The 17,653-nt window shown below is 40.7% G+C and overlaps 1 protein-coding gene across 1 annotated transcript in view; it reads right to left on the bottom strand.

The window, feature by feature from the left end:
* The window catches only part of MYO3B (myosin IIIB), a 434,070-nt gene that overhangs the window by 210,072 nt on the left and 206,345 nt on the right, over positions 1-17,653 (bottom strand). The window contains exons 17-22 of the mRNA XM_040475346.1: positions 12,780-12,906; positions 11,796-12,006; positions 10,806-10,953; positions 9,375-9,528; positions 8,102-8,190; positions 6,034-6,163 (exon numbers count right to left, since the gene is read on the bottom strand). Of these exons, the coding sequence (XP_040331280.1) occupies positions 6,034-6,163; positions 8,102-8,190; positions 9,375-9,528; positions 10,806-10,953; positions 11,796-12,006; positions 12,780-12,906 (859 nt within the window). The remainder of the gene's footprint in view (positions 1-6,033; positions 6,164-8,101; positions 8,191-9,374; positions 9,529-10,805; positions 10,954-11,795; positions 12,007-12,779; positions 12,907-17,653) is intronic.

Raw genomic sequence — 17,653 nt, 5'->3', positions numbered from 1 at the left:
CATAAGAGACTCTTAAAAACTGAGAACAAACTGAGGGTTGATGGGGGGTGGGAGGGAGGGGAGGGTGGGTGATGGGTATTGAGGAGGGCACCTTTTGGGATGAGCACTGGGTGTTGTATGGAACCCAATTTGACAATAAATTTCATATATTGAAAAAAGTAAATAAAGATTTATTATAAAGCTACAATAGTAAAGACAATGTGGTATTGAGGAATTCCATACATAGATCAATGAAACAGACCCACACAAATATAACCACTGATTTTTGACAAATGCTAAAGTAATTCAATGGAGAAAGGATAGTCATTTCAAAAGTTTTAGAACTGGACATACAGAAAAAAAAATGAACTTCAACCTTATACCTCACTAAAAATTAACTCAAAATGGATGCTAGGTCTTAATGTAGAATGTAGGGGCACCTAGGTAGCTCAGTCGATTAAGCATCCAACTTCAGCTCAGGTCATGATCTCAGGTTGGTGGGTTTGAGCCCCACATTGTTCTCTGCGATGACAGAGTGGAGCCTGCATGAGATTCTCTCTCTCTCCCTCTCTCCCTCTCTCTCTGCCCCCCCCATGCACTCTCTCTCTCTCAAAATAAATAAATAAACTTAAAAAAAAAAGTAGAATGTAGAAGTATTTATTGAGCATCTACTCATACACAGTTCCACATAAACACATGGGAGCACCCTGGCTCTCCTAGTCAGTCTTTAACACCCCTGTATAAGTTTCCTTTGTCACCCTGAAACTGTTCTCTTTAGAAGGCTGACTTGACCACCCACACTGTTTCAAAAGGCATCAGAAGCCCACTCTTGGCTCAACAGACTGCCATCATTTCTCCATCTTGCTTCCTTCCCTCTGCCCTGAGTCCTTTCCTCGCATTCTGTTCACTTAATCATCCCGCTGCCTACGTCTCCTTTCCAGTGCTGTAGACCCTGGCTTAGCATGCCTCATTACTCCCAGACTGCTCAATTTTCTCTACTCTACATTAAAACGAACAAACAAAACAAAAAACAAAACAAAAACCTCTTCCAAGAAGTCTTTATAGTTAAAAGAAGTTTTACCTCAATCAACACATGATATTTCCATGACTTTTCCTTCTATTTTTACTTGTATAGACTCAGTGCTTATATTGTCCCCAAGTATTGATTTACATGCCTATTCATAACTTACATTTCTTTTGTGTATCCTTTATACATTTTAGGATCCGCACTATCTGTCCCTGACTATTCGGGCTGAGATTTTCTTTTATTCCTTCCAGAAAGGACTATGTATAACACCATATCTAGATAGATGCTAAATATATAATTATCTACTGACTGAAATACATTCTTAAACAGAAAGAAGCAGGCCTCTGTGTGAGAAAGAACTCACCCCTCAGGGCTTCCTGACAGGATTGGCTCATTAGAGCTGCTGTTTCAGAGGAGGCAAGCACTGCCCATGGCTGTGACCCTGGAACCTCGTCATTTGGAGTCAGCTCATCCTGCCAGACCCATTTTCTGAACTTCCAGCATGGAGGAGAAACCAGCATGGAAGTGAAAAATGAAAACTCTGAGAGACAGTTCCCAAAAGGCATCCTCTTAAGAGCTGAATGCCCTATTTGGTAAGTTACAGAATCAGGAACAATCAAATATTTCAGCAGTGATGGTGTTGGAGTCCTTTGCAGATAGAACGTGGGAGCTCATCTTGCCCACCCACCCCCATCCGAATAAAAGGAGGAACCAATGGAAGTCAAGATCAAGAGACTTTACTGTTGATTTTCACTTCACATCAAATTCCAAGAGAAAGACCTGGGGAGCCTGGACAGGAGAAAATACAGCCAAACTCAGTTCTAGATTCTGAAGCAAAACCAGACTTTGAGGCTCAGAGAATATTCCCTTTGGCACTACTTTTGTGTTTCTAGTTTCTCCCCAGTTCCTAACTCCTTTACAACCCCAAACTCCTATTTGGAAGTCAGAATTCACAATTCAAAGACAGAAATGGATTCTTCAAGTTCCTTTTGAAACTTCCTCTTTTCTTTCTTCCCTTGAGCCTTTTGAACTTTTCTCTAGTTTATTAGTAGCAAGTGGAATGTTTCCCAAACAAGGAAATATGCAATGAAACCTTGTTATAACATCTTTCCTTTTAATGTTTTTCCACCTAGATCATTCAGTTTGAAAAGTCCCAGCTGAAGGGTTAGAAAGCAACGTTGCTGCCACATCAAATTTTCACACGTGAAATCTTCAGAGATTTCCTATTGAGAGGAAGGATTACAAAGAAAATTTCACCACGTTTGAAGTGGCCCATGTACAGGCAAGAGAGTGGTCCTGAAGGTTTGAGAATCCATGTCGTCTGCAGCTGCCTCCATTCGCCCAATCACCACCGAGTATCTTGGAATGGGAGTGTCATCAGGCACAGGCATCTCTCTCACCAGATGCAGCTATGTGCCAGGAGGGGCCACTGGCAAGGGGGCTACAGAAATTTGGGAGGAGCCCTGCACCTCGTGACTTCACACCCCACGTTTTTTTAACCTTTTCAGTATTTGGGGATGTACAACATGAATGGGAAGGTGGGTACAGGAAACAGGAAAATGTCAACTGGATTACTTTCTCTGATTTTTATTACAGTTTGACACAAAGACACATTGAGGTTAATCTTCTCAACCTTGATAAGAGATTAGACCAACCGATACTTCTTCTATCCACTGATGAAGGGACTGTTACCTGCCCAGGAGCCCAGAGAGGAGGCTGACTTAACTGGACAGGAATGTCAGCCAGAAGCTCTCTGATGCCTGCATTTGAAAGCAAAAGGCTGCAGCGGTCTGGCTACCAGGAAACCCCAAATTAAGTGAATAGGAAATCTTAGGGAAAGAAATGAAAGTTTTTCTTTGCATTTTAAGATGTCTTCTCTATCTTTTGGAAAATACAAGTGCTATCGTGAAATAGAATGTACAGAAAAGCGTGTAAAACACACGTACAGCATAACAGATTATAAAGCAAACGTACTCGTAACCACCACCAAGACCAGGAGTCAGAGTACTACCAACATCCTACAACGTCCTCTTCTCCCAAAACCGGAGTCCAACACTGGACCTCTTTTTAAAGTCTGATGCTAACAGCCTCCAAAGCTTCCCAACTTTGACTTTTCTCCTTCCTCTCTGCAGTTCATCTCCTAAAAGAAGTTTGTAAAGTAGCTTCCCATAACATCTATGCTCACGGAACTAGTAACCCATTTCATTTTAATAAGACAAGTATTTAAGGGTTTGAAGCAGGATAAATAAAAATAAAAACAACCAAGAAAATGGTTTCTCGTGCACTGAAAATATCAGCATATTCATTTTCAAAATGCTAGGTTACGTGGGACCTTGCTTCCAGCCAGAAAACCATTTCTGCTTTCATAAGGGGCACATGCTGAAACAAGTATATGCAATTTCAGTGAAAACAGCACGAACTATTTCTGTCCAGTAAGGTTTTCCCACCTTCAAAGGCTGTAATATACTAAAACCAAAAAATATAGAGTATGGATGTTTTAAAATTTAGAATCTTAATTAATATTCTGACCTTCACCATTGGATACACAATCTCTTTAGAACTGATGTTTGAGGGCAAATATCATCATAGGGAGAAAAATTCTAGATAGAAAGTGAAGGTAAAAGAAATTTCCAGTTGCTTTGGAGCAAAGTCATTTTATCTTTATATTCACCTCGCTGCCTAAATGATGCCTTATTATTAGAAGCTATTCTATAAATGTTGACTGAAGCCATTGTTACATGAGCAGTTTCAGAAAAAGAAAATAAAATCATGCTTATTAGTTTCGACGTGTTTTTGTGGCTTCTTAATTATATTCAAAATGTGAAGAAAATAAGGCTTAGGATTTCAAAAGAAATTATTATGCACAATATAGGGGACTCAGGAATACAAGGAAGCTTGTTAGGAAAACACATTTGTTTCTAGTCTTCTTTTTCACTTCTATTTCCTCCAGGATGTGTGGAACACAGTTTGAAGGCAAGATTCAGAAAGAGTTACAAGATAGGAGAAAAACTCTTTCAGAGAAAAGCAAAATCAAAAAGAAAGGAAGGAAAAAAAAAAAAAGCAGAGGCTATCTCTTTGTTCCTGTTCCTTTCCCATGTAGGCGGATCAAGGGCAAACAGAAGGCTTCTTCAGAGCCTGACTTCTTGCATAGCACCACCTAGTGGCCCAGGCTGAGAAATTGTTTTTATGTTGCTAACAGTTGAAAAATTGGAAATTCCAAAGTTGTGAACAGATTTGACAAATCATTACTTATATTTATGAGAGTGTAAAGGCCAACTGACAAGTCATTTAGATAAATTTCATTTCAAAGAGCACAAAGTAGGGGTCTTAATGATGCCTGTATCTTTGCCCCTGCACGTAAGTTGCCTGATAAGACCTAAGTGTCTGGTGAGGAAGCCCCAGCCCAGCTCACATCTGGTCACTCTGAAACCGATATTTATAATTCTAGCAAAAACAACACAACTATTCCTGTCCAGTAAAATTTTCCCACCTTCAAAGGCTGTAATACATTAAAACCAAAAAATAAATGATATAGATGTTTTAAAATTTAGCAGCTTGATTAATATTCTGACCTTCAATGTAGGATGAACAATCTCTTTAGAAACAATTTTTTTTTTAATTTTTTTTCAACGTTTTTATTTATTTTTGGGACAGAGAGAGACAGAGCATGAACGGGGGAGGGGCAGAGAGAGAGGGAGACACAGAATCGGGAAACAGGCTCCAGGTTCTGAGCCATCAGCCCAGAGCCTGACGCGGGGCTCGAACTCACAGACCGCGAGATCGTGACCTGGCTGAAGTCGGACGCTTAACCGACTGCGCCACCCAGGCGCCCCTAGAAACAATTTTTGAGGGTAGATATCTTCGTAAGGAGATAATGAGTAAAATCCCAGCTCTGCCCAAGGGAGGTCTGGAAAGAAAGCTGGAGGGCAGTCTTCTCATGGGCATCCTACTATCTTTGTTTAAAGGAGCATGTTTGAAGAAAGTTAAGAACTGGTTTCAACTTTCTTTCCAAGTTAAGATGAAGCAAAGGTTGTAGACTGTAGCTTTTTTCTTAGCCAAGCTTTTCATTCCTCTGCATGTTGCTAAAAGTCAGACCTGGCAGCCACTCTCTTTAAGCAGACGATGGCCCCAAACTACACACGGGCACCAATGATTTCAAGAGGGGAGAGGGAAGAAAGAAAAAGAAATTATGAACAGTGACAAAGAGGTCTCTCCTCCTTTCATAAAAGCATAATGCAGCTGTTTCCAGACATACCTTCAGAAACATAATGCCCTTGAGAGGAAAGCTTTGAGAAGACCTGGTCTGCTGCTCAGCCAAAGGCAGCAGATCCCAGGTAAATCAAAGGAACTTGACCCAAATGGAACCTATTTGGCAAAATAGCAATGACAGGGAAGTTCTGTTCTTCAGCCCTAGTTTCCTGCCTCCTGTCCTAAGAACTGACTGCACAAGTAAACAGAAGCCATTAAGCAGAAGCTGACTCTAAGCGGGCAAAGGCCGGCACGTAGGCCAGTGATGGACCTATTCTAAATTGATTAAGAGAGTGGGGTTATTGACTGGGTGGTGAATTGGACCAGGTGACCTCTGAGGACCCCATGACTGAATAACCTTCGGATTCACCACATTCCCTCCACTTAGGTTCATACATGAACAGAAATAATCTTCCCAATAACTCTAGGTAAACTGAGACCACCCTGGAGTGCTTAGCACGAATTAGTGATTCCATATGGCTTTATAAATGAAGAAGGAAAGGTGGCAGGCAGAGAAATGAGGAGTCTAAGAGTTAATGTTATAAAAGGCGTGTGTGTGTCTGTATGTATGCCCAGTATATATACACTGATGCTGTGCAATTAACTTGAAAAAGAAACAATCACTTTCCTTTTCATGAATTTGGTTGAATAGACCTTTACCCCTGCTTAAAATTCAAAGTGGTAGTAGTGGAGCCCTGGCAGTATTTGGACACTAACAAGAAAACTCCAGTAGTGCTTATAGAAGCATCAGGCCCAGGGAGGTCAGGGGCTCCAGGTACCTGTTTTGGTCAAAGGAATTGAGAAGAGCTGCTGAAGAAGCTTGTTTTCTGACGTTCTCAGGACTACAACCACATCAGCAGGTAGTGTATCTCTGTTTTTCTCAAGAACCCCAGAAGCATCATATAATACCTGCAATGTAAACAGCAAATAGCAAACTAGCCGATATCATCCATTGCTAGCAACACTGGTAAGTTGTCTGAGGTCAGTCATTAATCGACCAATGTACAGAATTTGTCTTGACACAGTTGTGCTTTTAAATCCAGTCCACAAGATAAGGAGGAAAAAAATGTAATTTCTGACACACCAATTTATCTTAACTTCTTGTCCAGGTGCTCTTTGAAAAAAAGAGTCACATCACATTGGAATAATAATGAAAATACATTGGGTACTATATCTTTGGTCACTATATGTAAAGCATCCATCCTATGAGGTAAAAAACACTATTATTATCCCCATTTTACTGGTGGGTGAACAGAGTCCTAGAGAGAAAACAAATAATATGCACATTTCACAAGTGACAGGCAAGCTTCCAAACCCAGACACTTTGGGCTCCGAGCCCATACCCACCGTACCGTTGTTGCTTCCCAAGGTACTCACGGCATGTGATCGCTCAGGGATGCTGAGCCATTTTTGGTTCTCAGAACAGGAGGGATCCAGGTCAGAGAAATTTTAAGAACACTCCAAAGAAATAAGCATTGAGTGACAAATGAATTCAGAAAAGAACAGGAGTCCAGAAAGAAAAAGATCCTTCCTATCCATCTCCCGCCCCTTAAAATCAAGAAAGGAGAAGAGGGAGAAAGGGAAGATGGGTGAATAGGAAATAAGTATAAAAGGACATGGAGACAGAGTGGAGGTGTAAGGAAGAGGATAGGAAAGGAGGAAGCAGGCTAGATAAGGGCATCTCAGACGTCAAGGACATCAATATATGGGCAGACATCAGTGCTAAGGTGAGTGAACGATCTAAGGGTAAAAACTGGGTTGCAATTTCTAACAAATATCCAAAATAGATACTATGCACTATGTGAAGAGAAAAACAATCCTCTCTACTTACATTAGAATTGCCTTTCAACCAACCTCCAGTCAGGCATACTTAATTTCAATACTATGATATGAATATGAAAAATGATTTCCGGGTGCCTGGGTGGTTCAGTCAGTTGAGCATCTGACCCTTGATTTCAGCATGGGTCATGACCCCAGGGTCATAGGATTGAGCCCTGCACTGGGCCCATACTGAGCATAAACCTGCTTAAAATTCTCTCTCTCTCTCTCTCTCTGCCCCTCTCCCCAACACGTGCTCTAAAATAAAAAATAAACAAATAAATAAATTTTTTTTAAAAGTAAAAATAATTTCAATAAATCTTACATCAACAAAATAATCCAAAATGCCTTTTTTTGAACTCCTACCCATTTTTTTTGGACCCAGGGCCTCAGCAGACCCCCCCAATTAGCCATAATTCCAATGGCTCCTTTGAGAGTAACTCAAGCAATGAGTTGTTGGCTGCAGAACTAGAGAGTTTCCTGAATTAGTCACTACTCTACTTCAGGAACTTGAAATGAGACTGAGGCATAAGTTACGAAAGGTGGAAATTTCTGTTAATGATATAAAAGCTTAATATCTGGATGATGAAGTGAATTTTTTTCCCTTTTTATCTAGACATTTTTGGTTCCCTAAAGACACATAGAGTTAAACTGCTAAAAAATGAGCCCCACTGTGATATGAACCCTCCACTGCTACCTACACATTTCCAAATGACTTTAATGTGCACCTTCACTGCTCAACACTGGGAAAGCTATACTATGTTCTCTCTCTGGAGAGTCACTTCTGGGCCAAACCTCAGGTGAGAGGCAGATGGCAGCTCTATAGTCACCCCAGCGAGAAATTGCTTCTTTACCAGGGGCGATTTTCTGTGAGCAGCACACTGAGAAAGTTTGGGAATTATGATTAGGTGTTCAAGAGGAATTAAAAGGAAAAAAGAACCCGCAAGAAATTTTGTGAGCAGCACAGACAGGGTAATATGGACACTGACCCCTGTCAAATTCAGGTTTAATGACACACACTTGCCTCACCTTTCCGGCATAGTGCAGGATGCCAAAGCACAGCTCCACTCCTTTGGGCCTCCAGAAGTATTTGCATCGCAGATTATCTTCAAATTTATCTGTGTGGATTTTCATGTTTAAAAGTTACAATGAGAATTGTTGGCTCCTTCAAACAAAAGGTCACTCCTTGAGCCAGGAGTGACCCCAAATAAGGGATTTCAGAGCAGTCTGATAGTGTCGTTGTATGTACAACAGTAGAGAAAAATGCCCTGTTGAAATGGGCTTACCATCAAGTCTTCGTTTAGTTGTTTTGTATTTGTCTTTAGCGTCAGGCGATGCCCTAACATCTTGTTTTGTTCTAAGAACTCCTAGCATGGACACTGATGACACCAGAACTCTGACCAATTAGCTTTAGAACCATAAAGATATCCCACAGAAGAAGGCAAACAACCCTTGTTTAAACTTATCATGGCAACTTGTGATGATTTCACAGGTAAAAGGAAGCCACCGAAGGTGACAATGTCAACTCCTGAAGAGAATCTCTCCCACCAATCAATTTCCTATCTGGGGAAAAGACTTGAAGCTTTCTGTTCCTCCCTCAATAAACAATGTTTGCTACCGTTGTAACTGAGAGCCTACTCTGTGTGAGGATCTGTGCTAAGTACTAAATGGATACAAAGATTGGGGCTTTGTTGCCCTAAATATCTCACAATCTAAGCGAGGGAAGGGATCATGTACAACACTGAAGACTGGAGAAGCAGATGGACAAAGGGAACGGGGATAGAATACAAAGGGCCTTTAATGCTAGGATGAGGTGTCTTACTGGCAGGCCGTGGACAATAGTAAACTAATGAAAAGGTGGCTTTAGAAAGACTAAATTAGCTGGGATGTCCAGGGTAGATAGGGTAAGTATGAGTCTAGAAGCCATGAGACCAGAAGGGTCTTCTATACAAACTTGGACTAGAGGTGGATGGGATCCAGGCAAAGATATGAGAGAAGGGTATGAAAAGGAGGAGAAGCAATTATTGGTTATAGGAAATAAGGGACAGGAAGGTATAAAAAATGATATTGACAAAGGATAAAGGTATTTACGTTGGCAGCAATAGGAGTGTGAGGAGGGCTTGGTGATGGGTTTGCTTAAGACACAATCTATCAGGACATTTGCTGAATATTTCAATGCATTAAAAATAGAGCCTATACTTGCATAGCCTACCAGGTGGCCAAAATGCTCAGCCACGCTCATTTGATGACATGAACCAAGTTCTCTTCTGAGTGCATTATGCCTTTTACAAAAGATACCTACCAACCAGGGTCTGATCAGTTGCTTGGGGAAATCGACTTTCCTCATCCAAAAGTGCAAGCAGTCCCAGGGGCTTCTGGAGGAACATGTCCAAGAGTGGGCGGTTGTCCTCATACATCACAGGTGTAGCATCAATGCCTTCATTCTGATATTCCACCTGGAGGGAAATGGATTGTGAATGTCTCCAGCCCAAAACTGGCCTAGGTGGCACCAGGCTGCTTTGGCATGCACGTTCTGTGTCTGGAAACACTGACTGTATGTGGAAAACAGGCTGTGTTTTATGGGTGTAGCAAAGGAGTCTTCTGCATACAGCACTGTTGAAGCTTTGGGTTTAAGTCTGACCTACAGGCACAGCCTGTGGCAGGCAGCTGAAGTCAGCAAAAGAAGGGACAGTGCTGTCTCCCAAATACCAACTTGGTAACTTGTAATTTAGAAACTGACATGGAATGGAAGAGAAGCTGAAAAAAAACTATTTTGGTGATAAATATGGTTTAAACCAGGAAGAAAACAGATATCTATCTTCTACAAAGGATTCTGCAAGGGAATCATCTCCAGCTGGGAAACAAAGAAAATTCCAGATTTCCCAGGGAAAATAAATGCAGGGAGCCTTGACTGAAAAGGAGGTGGAATTTCATACAGAGTGGGAGGGGAGGGGAGGGGTGGGTGATCCAGATTTATCCAGGTCCACTGGTAAAACCAATACTTCGTGTTTATCTAATTACAGCACAGTGTGTGTATGCCTTCACTTCTACATTAAAACAAAGGGCTTAGTATGTTTTGTTGTTGAACAACTTCATACAAGATAGAATCTTGGGGTTAGGGTAGAAATTAGGGTGGAGGGGAAGGTCCTCTAGCTTTTGGGCACATGAGCTTCACACTCAATTTGACTTACCATTAAACTCATAGTGAAAAGACTTCCATTTGGAGAAAACCAAGAACATATCTTACTCCTCCCTGGAGACATTCCACCCCCACCCCAGCAGTTACTGTGGGACCTGGTGTGCAGGAGATAGGGGATGGGGATGGCCCATCTGGGAGTTAAGAACAGTAAGAACCTGTGCCCTGAATTCAACATCATCCTGTGTCATTTTGGACACTTATTTTACTTAAATAAGGTAGGAAGAGAATGTAGCATTTTGGACAAGGTGCATGAAACAGTTTAGAAGCAACAATTAAATAACTGGCTTGTCACCAGCTCCACTCAAGTGAGGAAATGTAACTTTCCACAGAAATCAAGACTTTTTTTTTCAGGCTAAATTTAGACTATTTATTTTGACAGGACAGGCAGGACTGCCTCACCAGTGGTTTTTTCCTTAGAATCTTTTACCTGTTAGCCTCACAGGGTTTCCCCTTCTAATTGTGGGCAGCTTGGTTTAGTTACTTCAGAGTTCTAACTAAACCACCAGGTTTAGTTACTTCAGAGTTCACTATTACCTGCTCAAGAGCAAAAACGTGCTGGTTGAAATAGTACTGGATTTGCTCATTGGCAATGTTTATGCAGAGCTGCTCAAATGAATTTCTCCCAAAGTTCTCGAATCCAAAAATATCCAAGATCCCCACATTCATACCATCATCTGCACTACTGCATTGAAGAGAAGAAAAAAAATTGTTAGGGGAAGAAACATTCATCTCAGGATGATGTTAAATACATATGCCCGTGTGTTTACCAACATATATACCCACTCATGGAAAGCAGCATTCAGCCACCTCTGAAGGAAGAAACAGTTTGTGTTTTAAAGTATTCATTCCTTCAGTTTTTCAACAGTCTTTCCAACTTTTTTTAAGCAGTAGGATCCTTTAAAATCTTACTCAGAAGCTCCATAAAGAGAAAGATTAACGAGGAACCACTCTATTGGAAGGGGCTAGAACTGCTGCCCATTCACTATTTCACCTTCCCACCCATAAGGCTTAATTGGAAGAACACTCTTTAGACCTTGATGTTGTCAATTCTTCCACAATATAGAAACCGTCAATGCTTAGAAAGAAATAGTAGTAACAGCAGCAGTAGCAGTAGTAATGTAATGATATAATGTAAATAATGTAATATATGGTGCTTTAAAACTTTACATGAAACTACATCTCATTCTGAAAACAACACTATGAGGAGGATATCATTACCCTCATGTTACAGATGAGAAAACTGTGACTTAGAATATGGGATTGATCCAGCTCTAGAGCTTAGATGCAGACCCAGTTTGCCCAGCTCCCAGACAAAGCTGTTCTCTTAAACACTACACTGTAACAGCTCTGTCAGTCATGTGCCTCTTCCATTGTCCTGGATACCATTCTCCTTTTAAAGGTGAAGACTTGAGAGCTTCACTAAAGAAAACTCATGAGTGGACCAAACACTTTCTCTTGCAAATCTAGGAGACATTGGGGTCAATGACAGCTCTCCCAGGGCCTCTGCTTCCCGAGGGAACTTGCCATATGCTTTTGTCTGGCTGCAGGAGTGTATTGATGCGATTTACAATCCAACTGAAGAGCCTCGCATACAAGGCTTTGGACATGGCATCTCGGACATCCGCGGCTCTGTCGACAGTGTTGGCACGGATGATGGTCTCACCCCGGGTGACCACACAGTGTGAGATAAGGGCCTCTTGGAGTTCTTCGGGGCTGATGCAGAGAAGGGAGGCAGCTGGAATACAGGGTAAGGATGACACCAGAGAATGTAGTCATCCATCCATCCATTCATTCATTCAGCCAGCATTTATTCAACATCCACTATGTGTCAGGCTCTCCCTAGGCACTTCAGATGCAAAGGTAAACAAGCCAGGTCCCTAACACCAAGAAGCATCCAGATGGACACAGTAACAGAACATCCACACTGTTCTGAAAGCTCTTCCCAGGTATTTGATGAAAAAAAGTGAGAGGAGATGGTCTTTGGTCAAATAGCCGGGGACTATACTCTTCTCAAGAATCAAAAAGCACATTACTTTATTAAAGGCAGTAAAAGATACTGTTTAACACAAATAGTGTTTATTTAAATCAGTTTTTTTTCCCCTAACTCAGGATTTGGTTTCCTTGTGCCATCATCTCCTATAGAACTTCAAAAATAAATAGTGCCTGACTTCTCCCCTGGAGATGCTGATTCAGTGGATTCAGAGAGAGATCCACCTCTTGTATTTTTTCAAAAACTTATAGCTGGTTTTCAAAAGTAGCCAGTGTTGACACCACTCCCCAAAGTGACCTGCCACAAAATTCTTTTCTGCAGAGCATTTATTTGCAGCTTATAAAAAGAATTGTGATGGTCTACAAGACATCCTTTGGGAAATCCCAGTTGGTGAAAATACCCAAAGTCAGTACAGAGACCAGCAACAGCTACTCTATATTTTACAGCATCTTGAGAAAGTACCAAAGTGAAAGAAACATGTATTTTGGCTACACAGTGCACAGACATCAAACAATTACCATTTTCCAAAGCTTCAGCATTGGGCACCTCACTTTTATCAGTTTGATGTTGAGAGGAAATAGCTGCAAACTGAATGTTTCCAATATTCAAAATCCCAGCCAAAATTCTGTACACTGAGTGCACCTCCTGAAAAGGACAGCAAGAGCCATGTTTGGTCACTGCCAATCAAACTAACAAACCACCAGCACTGCTAGTTGTCCACTGAAGTCCAACACACACACACCCTTTTCCTGGGCATACAAATAATTTCCAAACCTCCCTTGAAGTTAGACAGTAGAACTAAACTCTTAACAAAGGAGCAAGAGGAATGACGTGGGCAATTCTGAGCCCAGTCTTACAGAAACAAGCATGCCTCCTCCATGCTTTCTTTCCCATTATTGCTGGCTGGAACGCCCAAAAACCCAGCCTCAACTATGCAGCTGATTAGGATTCCTGAGACTAATGACTGCATGGAACAAAGCTGTTCTGCAGCGTGAACCTCTCACCATGAAATGCTTCCGTCAGGGAGAACTGATCTTCTTTGTTCTTTATGCCACTTTGAGCCACTTCCCTAACTAATACCAACTCCCAAATTCAGGTATGTTCTTTCTTCAACACAAGAGAGGAGATGTTTCCTTAACCTCTTTTGAATAGCTTTTACGAAATAGTTTATTAATGGCTCATTGAACATTCTGAAGTTAAATAATAGAGTATATAATTATGAATGAGGTCAGGAAATATTCTGACTCACTAGAAATTATTTGTGATATTGTGATATAATAAAAACATAGATTTGGTCTTCACTCCAATCTCTGGCACAAGAGTTTATGCAACCCTTGGGATTATGAGTGGTAGGTGTTAAAGGAATATCCTCTGTCATTCAGAGTAAGCCCCTCAGCCATAACTGAGTTCATGCCAATGAGGTGACTCTTAGAGAATGGGGGCTAGTTGCTAGAGAGACCACAGATTAAAGGGTAAGAATTTTTAGCTGAATCCTGTACTTCCAAGGAGGGGAGAATCCTGGAGATTGAGTTAATCACCAATTGGCAATAATTTAATCATTCATGCCTATGTAATGGAGCCTCCATTTAAACCCATAACTGATGAGGCTCAGAACACTTCCAGGTTGTTGAACACATGAAGGTGGTGAGAGGAGGGGTACCCCTTTTCCAAAACCTTGCCCTATGTATCTCCTCTTTCACTTGGCTTCTCCTGAGTTTTATCCTTTATAATAAAGTAAACTGTTTTCCCAAGTTTTTTGAGTCCTTCTATCCAATTAATAAACTCAAGTTTGGGATCTTGGGACCCTAAACCTCCCATTTCATAGCCATTTGGTCATTAGGAGAACCCTACTGAACAAGCAGGACTTGCCATTAGTGTCTGAAGTGGGAGCAGTCTTAGGGAACTGAACCCCTCACTTGTGTGATCAGATATTAACTCCAGGTAGACAGTATCAGAAGCGAATTGAATTATAGAAGAATTGGTTGGTATGGGGGGAAAAAACTCCACACATTTGATGTCAGAGTGTTGTGAGTGAAGATAGTTTAGATTATCTAAGCCCTATTTTTATATTGAAAGTTAAATATATAAGTAACATTAGTGGTAAAATATAAAGTATATTTATTTATTTATTTAAACATATGCATTTCCTGTAGGTGAGATAAATGGGTAGCCAGTAAATTTCTGCATCTTATGCTTATAGAGAAAAGTACTTCCACAAAAACACTCAGGTGAGGAACTTGATTTAGTACTATACACAGCAGCAAACTAATAGGAACCGTCATTAGATCATTGATAAAGCATTGTTCCCAAATTGAGCCTTCCTGTGAACATTCCTCAGTAAAGCCAAAAACTGAACATAGACTGTAATAGTGACATCTGCTGGACACCTGATAATGCTACAAAGACAAATGAGGATTTTAAACCAGGCTTCTGCTATAGATAAATATTGTTCTTCAAACTTCTAAATCAAAGGCAAATTGTCCTGTTTCTGCGGTCAAGAATCACTGTTTTAATCACACAACTTAAGACTGGCTAAGGAGAACACCTACCAAATGGTTTTTCTGGGACTAGTGTGGATTTAACATGACAGCACCTCATTACCTCGATCAATACAATATGAAGCTCATGGAATGCAACAAGCAAGCAACTTCCCAGAGGGTAAACAGAGACTCTAAGGCAATGAGTTTGATATATCTATTATTTCTGTATCTAGTTATCTCAAAAAGTTATCTAAACTCTCAATACTCTGAGGAAAAAAATGTACTTCCTCTAATTAACACACACACATGCAACATATATGACCATACAAGGCATGAAACCTCCCAAAATAGGGCTTCCAGGCATTTCACCACTGGGGTGATTATCCCCAAAGGAAATGGTAGTTCTCACCTAGTTGTTTCTCTGGCAATAATCTCTTCGGCACAATACTCAGACATTTGCTCTTTTAAAAAACAAAACTACCCATGTGACCTTCAGTGAAAATTTTGGGGTTCAAACACTGTGAATGACTGAACCTAATGGTAGGTTGGGTCTTCTTCCTTGGTTTAGACAGGGGAACTTAAGAAGAGTATCCAATGTTGACCTCACTATGGAGGAATTAGCCTTAGAGTGCTCTTTATGCTACAATTCCAAGCTATTCCACTTGACTCCTTCAGTCTCCCCCTTAGATTAATTAGTTCTGCCTTTCTGGCCTAGGAACCTATATCCACCCTTATGGTCAAGTCAAAACATCACCCATATACTGTCATGTTAGAGGACAATCAGTAGCAAGTTCATCTGTGGGATTACATCTCCCTCCCCAGTACTTTTTTTTTTTTTTTTTTTAATGCTTATTTGAGAGATAGCATGAGCAGGCATGCAAGCAAGGGAGGGGCAGAGAGGGAGGGTGGGAGGGAGAGAGGGAGAGAGGGAGGGAGGGAGGGAGGGAGAGAGAGAGAGAGAGAGAGAATGAATCCCAAGCAGGCTCCACGTTGTCAGCGCAGAGCCTGATGTGGGGCTCAATCTCATGAACTGTGAGATCATGACCTAAGCAGAAATCAAGAGTCAGATGCTCAACTGACTGAGCCACCTAGGCGTGCCCCACCCCCAGTACTTCTTCATCAAGTCTCTTCTTTTCTCCCCACAGCTATCCTGAGAAAGATTTTCACCTTCCTCACTTTGCTTATTTCCTCTTGTCTGATCTCCAGCTCTATGCACCCTTTCCTGGCAGATTCCTTTGCTACAGAATCTTGTTATGATGCTCTATTTTTTATTTCTTATGTTTTCAACTTTCTACGTGATAACACAAAATAACCTCACTCAGGACACGAATACTATCAAGAAGACTAACAACTCCTCCAGCTGGTTTCCCAATTCATTGTTGATGAGTATGAATTCATTTTTATCATCAATCAGCAGAAGTGGGGAAGAAAGAGCCTTTCTCCATCAACACCTCATGCAGGATGTCTTTGCTGCTTCTTTCCTTTTCTCAGAAGATACTCCTTTCACTGATGTAGGTATTCTCTCAATAAAGTTAAAGCTAAGCAGAAAATTGAGAAGGATCTTAGTTTTCCATTAGCCTGGAGCTGATTTCCATTTAGCCTGGAGTTGCTCCCAGCCTGGCTCACAGGCATCTCATGATAGTTGTTTCTCTGTTCCTCTCCTAGGCATTTACTTGTCCTCTCAGTATCTCTTTACCTTGTTTCCTTTTTACAAGTCTCTAGTTTTTTACCAGCTGCTCTAAGTACCACATTAGGCCCAATTAAAGGGCTTTCTCCCTTATGGGCTCTATCCCAACACCTTTCTTCAGTTTCCTTTTCAGAGGATGTTTCACCTCTGAAAAGAAAAATGTTTTCACAACATTTGTATCTTGAAAGCCAATGATGGGTTTAAAAACATTTGAGGGTAGGGGGTGTATATCAATCATACATCAATAAAGTTTTAAAAACGTGGTAAGTCCTATTGTCTATCATTTGAACACTGAAAATCATCAAGATCTCCCATTTACATTTTAACACATAAACCCTTCGGTTTCTCTTCAGCAATACTCTCCCAAATACATAATCTGTCTTGAAGAAAGGGAAAAAATTTTGCCCTAATCTCAAAGCCTTCTCCCTAAACCTCTTCATCAAGGGATCTGCAGTAAAATATCCAATCTTGACCCTCACACAGATAATCTGCCTAAAATCTTTTCATGTAGTATTAAATATAAACATACCTAAAACTCAATTTAATACATTATGATTATTCATATACCAGCAAGACAAGCATTAATATTAAACAAAAATAATAATGTTTGATTCCAAAAAGGCATGGATCTTCATAATAGGGTGTTAGGTATAATCCCACCCACCCAACCCCCAACCCCTGCCCAATCCCCTGCAAGGAACCATCATTGTTAGTCAAAGACTCCTTCTACCAGAGGTTTCTTTACAATAAACTCAGGGTCAAGTGTTTTTTCTGATACTTTTGGCTGATGTCCCAGAATTAAAATTCATGTTCTTGAGTCGGCACTAAGGTTTGCTACTTATAATTTTGCTATGGGAGTTTGGAGGAATCTGAAGAATACTATGAGGATTCCTGCAGGGTACTTAGTGACATTATAAGAAAAGAGGGTGACCATCATTTTGATTAAATTGACCAGTTTATTTAAGCTATGTCTAGAAAATGTCCCTCTGTCTAGAAATAAACTTAAGAAAAAGTTCTGATACATCAGCTATTTGGCATCTGATCCCTGACTACATTCACCTGAATCTTTCTGAATTTAGTCAAACTACTTTGAGTTTATAAAGTAAACTGAGTGAATTCAGCAAAAACAGGTTGTCTATAGAGATATAGACAAAGATATAACCAAAGAATTTAAGATCAGAGAGATCAGAGCCAGCCTCTTCCTTCCATTTCCAAGGTTGCTGAC

The sequence above is a fragment of the Herpailurus yagouaroundi genome, unplaced genomic scaffold, assembly GCF_014898765.1.
Source record: "Herpailurus yagouaroundi ecotype Mexico unplaced genomic scaffold, PumYag 140, whole genome shotgun sequence".
In the NCBI taxonomy this organism is placed as follows: Eukaryota; Metazoa; Chordata; class Mammalia; order Carnivora; family Felidae; genus Herpailurus; species Herpailurus yagouaroundi.
The sequence above is the reverse complement of the archived record's forward strand: the minus strand, read 5'-3'. Positions and strand labels throughout refer to the sequence as shown.